Source organism: Sinocyclocheilus rhinocerous, unplaced genomic scaffold, assembly GCF_001515625.1.
Source record: "Sinocyclocheilus rhinocerous isolate Xijiao unplaced genomic scaffold, SAMN03320098_v1.1 scaffold1789, whole genome shotgun sequence".
Taxonomy (NCBI): Eukaryota; Metazoa; Chordata; class Actinopteri; order Cypriniformes; family Cyprinidae; genus Sinocyclocheilus; species Sinocyclocheilus rhinocerous.
Genome location: NW_015633183.1, coordinates 51,913 through 56,763, shown reverse-complemented (window position 1 = coordinate 56,763; position 4,851 = coordinate 51,913). Strand labels below are relative to the sequence as shown.

General features: G+C 35.4%; 1 protein-coding gene across 1 annotated transcript in view; it reads left to right on the top strand.

Annotated features, from left to right (window-relative positions):
- LOC107743493 (ubiquitin carboxyl-terminal hydrolase 15-like) overlaps positions 1-4,851 on the top strand; it is a 29,008-nt gene that overhangs the window by 15,954 nt on the left and 8,203 nt on the right. Inside the window, exon 3 of the mRNA XM_016556717.1 lies at positions 3,805-3,931. Coding sequence (XP_016412203.1) covers positions 3,805-3,931 — 127 coding nt within the window. The remainder of the gene's footprint in view (positions 1-3,804; positions 3,932-4,851) is intronic.

The window sequence follows — 4,851 nt, the reverse complement described above, 5'->3', positions numbered from 1 at the left end:
TAGCTATGTTTCCATCCAAAGATGTGAATTTAACTTATGCACAAAACTGGAAAATCGCATAAAACATTTGCAGATAAAGCACCGTTTCCATCCAACGAATGAAAGAGAACAAAATTGTCACTTCCTGATAAACTGGCACTAAATATCACTAAGAAAACTAGGAGAAGCCACTGAATATAATAATTTTCATATGTAATAAATTACTTGCGCTTCAAAGAGAGCAGACGTAACACAATAAATGCGGTGCCTGCTGTTTGGGAACGCAGTCATGTAAGACAGTAATTATACAGAAATACTTTGATGACAGACTTTCCTCAGGCATTTCAGAACGACCAATATAGATGCTGTGAACGAGATCGGTCCGCTGGTTAGTCAATTTATCCCGTCTCATAGCGCAAAGTCACCTGACTTTTTCAATGCGCATGGTGGAATTTATTCGGTAAATGTGTTTCCATCGTAGTTTATGCACATTTTTTCTTATCGGATAAAAGGTTTATCCTACTCAGTTGTGCGCATAAGTTTTTTATGCACATTTTTTAAAATATATGCGCATCTTGGCGTTTCCATCCAGCGGTTTTTTAATGCGATAATCCAAAATGCACATAAAAATAGGAGAATGGAAACATAGCTATTGTTACATACTACGTCACATTGCTCTTGTCTGATGTAGACAAAGTATCATTTTCAACATTGACAGACAGCAAACATCTGACGATCTTTATCTACATCTTAAACTTTGTGAAAGCTAGACATGCACCAATATATCGGCCGCCAATATTTATTGGCTGATTTTTGATAGAGGTGGGTAGAATATCCAAAAACTGTACTCGGGTAAAAGTACAAGTACTTCTGGAAATAATTAATAGTTACTTGAGTAAGAGTAAAAAAAAAATAAAAAACTAACAATTGAACATCCAATTGTTAAAAAATAATAATATTGACCTCAGCAGTTTTTTTAAAATAATTATTCTATTCCAAGCAAATTGAAATAAATAAAGCTTTCTCCAGATGAAAAATATAATAAGAAATACTGTGTTAAAATTCCCTTGCTTTGTTGAAAAATTAGTTATTTGAAAAAGAATTGAAATTTCATAGGGGGCTAATAATTTTGTTTTCAACGGTGTATATATATGTCACAAAACTGATGACGTGTTTCAATGATCATCTGCATCATAAATCATCAAAAGTTTTTTTATATATATATATATATATATATATTTTTTTTTTTGAAATGTATGTTTGTACATACATTATATTATATCAAATTTGTATCAAAATATGGAGTTTTTCTTTTGCTATTTGAGCAAATGGGAATGCAAAAAATACATTTGTAGCACTCTCCTATTCACTGCTCTCGAAGTTGACCAACTATGATGACTTCCACTTCTGAAAAACCTGGAAATGAGAAAAAGGTCTATCACGCAATATCAACAAAGCATTGTGCTTTTGTAAAACAAAGAAAAAACTAACAGTGTGCGCTTTCTGCCATTTGGCTCTCCATGAACTACTTTCTGAGACATGTCACAAAAATTAACCAAAACTCAGCGAATGCTTGACACACAGACATGAAAAATGTCTGTAGAAAGCTTGAAATGTCTACTTTTAAATGAAGTTAGTCATGTCGAAATATAAAGAATACAAATATTCTCTGATAAAGTAATCCATATGAAACCAACGAGAGGTACAGTTTTTCCTGTCTAAACTCATTGTCTCTAATGTGATCACGCCCATGAGCCGATCGTGCTTTTGATATGACAGTCATCCACGTGAGACACATGGACATGTAAACGCCCACATCACCTCCGTGAACAAAGATTCAAGTTCATCTTGGCTATTTTTTGTTTTTGGAAGAAGATGCGCTGAGAAGAATAACCCAGAATTTACCTCAGAAGAAGAACACAATGTGACGCGCGGCTTGATCCAGTGGAGGAGATCATTCTGATGAGTAAGATTACTCGCATTAGTTGTTATTGCGTTATTGTGATGTACACATTTTACTCGTTAGATTTTTCCAAAATATAATTCCTGACTACATATATGAAATCAAGTGAAAAATTTTGAAATGTGTGATTTCATTGCATCTAAATGTCTTACAACGCCAGGATGTTTTTTTTTTTATGTTCTATAAAATATAAAGACATGAAAAGTTCACTGTATATCGTAGTAATAAATATAATTTATTACAGCAATGATATTTTGTTTTCTTTTTAATTTATACACATTAAATATTACATATATGTATGTAATAAAATGTGTATTTCCATTACAGGTTTAGGTCTTAAATTTCATATAAGGTGGTATTAAAAAGGTCTTAAAAAGTCTTAAATTTTACTTGTTCATATCTGCAGAAACCCTGTTACAGCACATGGGGCCGGTTGCATAAACTGTTTAGACTAGTCTTAAAAAGTTAGCCATCTAATTTGTTTTCATATAGACTGGTCATTTAAAGTCAGTTACAAAAATGTAGATTGGCCCAATTTTAATCAGAAAAGTGAGACTTGATTATCTCTTGGCCAACTGCTAGTTGGTCAAACTAGTTCTTAAGACACAGTCTTAACATAGTATCTATGTTTATGCAACTGGCCCTATGTTAGAGTCTAAGAATGTTTGGCACAAAGGTGTGTTACTGTTCAAGTCTCAGTGTTTAGATCAGCAAGTTCAATCATGTGTCCTTGACCTGTATATTTTGATTATCCTGTGTTGTAAATAAAATACAAATAATCAAACCCCCCCATTATTTTAATGTCCTTACATTCTTTGTTACCTGCTTCACAGACACATTACTGACTGATGGCTCATTATGGGAGGCCCTTTGTCTCTCAGGTGTGAATATTCATGGCCAAATATTCATGGCCATTGTCACTCCCTCGCATATGGCCTTTCTAACACAAAACATGTCTTACAAAAGTTAAATCAATATATTGTTTTCTGTGAATGAGTGAACTAGATGATTTTCACATCATTCTGTATCAATAACTCTAGTCTACCACATCCAGTTCTCAAAAGTATTGTGAATAAATGTTCTGTATGTGTTTTATGGCCTTATTTCAGTGACTTAAAAAATTTAGTTTTTCACTAACCACGCATAAACATTGTTTTCTCAAAAACACAAACATGTACATTCATGCTGCTCACATACAGTATTACTGTAGCCCAGTTTGTGCTGAATACAGTGTTACCAGACTTTAGCCATTTTAAGCAAATGTCAGGGCATGTCAAAACTTCTCCAGGTCCTCAAAACCCACTCAGACACCAGAGGGTTAATAGTAGTACACAGAAAGCAGTTTTCTCTCTAGTCAACAGTCTAGTCAATGCTTAGTATAGTTCTCGTGTCACCAGTACACTAAACTGGTGAACTAAGGACTTAGTTAACATGACGAAGTTCAGACTTGGACATGTCTGCTAAAAACCAATGAGGTGCTGATAATATGAACAATGGTGAACCAAGGTCTTAAATGAGTAAATTTCTTCATGGTTTCTGTAAAAAGGTGAGTTGATTAGTACAGTGGACAGTGTGCGCTGTGATTGAGATACTGCATGTTGCCAATAATTTATGGCTCATAAAAAGCCTCAGCTTCATTGTCATCAGTGGATCAGTTGCATTTGTTCCATGATGAGAATGTCAGAAATGAGAAGCAGAGCCATCGAAAGTGATCTGATGATACATGAATTGTTTTGTTTGACTTCAACCCACATTTCATTTCACAATTTCATTTTTTTCCATTGAGAGTCCAGTTGTGATTAACTGCAGAGTGTCAAATGTGGGGGTTTTCACTGTTGTGTTTGTTTATTGTTTGTCCTCAGGTGGTAGAAGCGGGCATGTTTGTGAAACACTGTAAGGTGGAAGTATACCTCACTGAACTCATGCTATGTGAAGACAGCAACATGGACAACATTGTCCCTAGGAGGTTCAGCAAAGCAAACACCATAGGTACGTTCAGAGTTTTTTTTTTCCCTTTAGCTAAGGGTTATTGATAGTTTGTAGTTGAGCAGAAATGTCCTGTTTTGCAGGGTGGCAGGCTGTACTTGACGTAAACTACTGAAAAGACATTTGAATTCAAAGTTTATATAAATTGTACAAAATGGCTCGTTTGGATTTTGTGGGACATCACATGGCAAATGTATTTAAACATATGTATATGACTACCTCTAGAGCAAGGCATCAACGAGTAGTTATACATCATCACTCAACCGGCCATGCCCACTGGCATTCAGTCTCTGAACAGCTGACATTTGCCTACACTCGATGTGAGCGTAGTTGCCTCAAAAGCAAGTAGAACCCATTATAGTCAATGACGGTGTCTTAACTAGTTACAGTTTACAGATGCCCATTCAGTTTCTGATTATACTCCATGCGTGACAAGACAACAGGATAAACAAAAGCTTAAAAGGATGTCATGACTAGGCCTGGGCGATAAAACGGTATCGATATTTATTGACGGTACACCTTCTTCGATAAAGATCTAAAAAATTTTCGATATAGTGCACGATATAGGCACGTGCTATGAGTGACGCAGACAGCACACACAAACAGGAACATGAGTGCTGTGCCTGCCTGTGATGTTGTGAATAAAAAAAAATATTATTAGTCGAATTTAAAATAAACATTTGCATTTGAAGGCAAAAATAGTACAATGAATGTTAGGTGTGCGTCAGGGAGCGTCATCAGTGGAGTAACGAGATGCGGTGATGATGTAAGTGACGTTGTAGTTTAATGTTTTGTTAGTCTAGCCCACGAGACGCGCCGCTGCTGCGTTATTCATTCAAAATATTAGAGAAATATAGAAGCTCAATGCGTAGAAGATCTTGATTAGGTTAAAACCGAAACCAAGCCATTCACACAGAACGCAT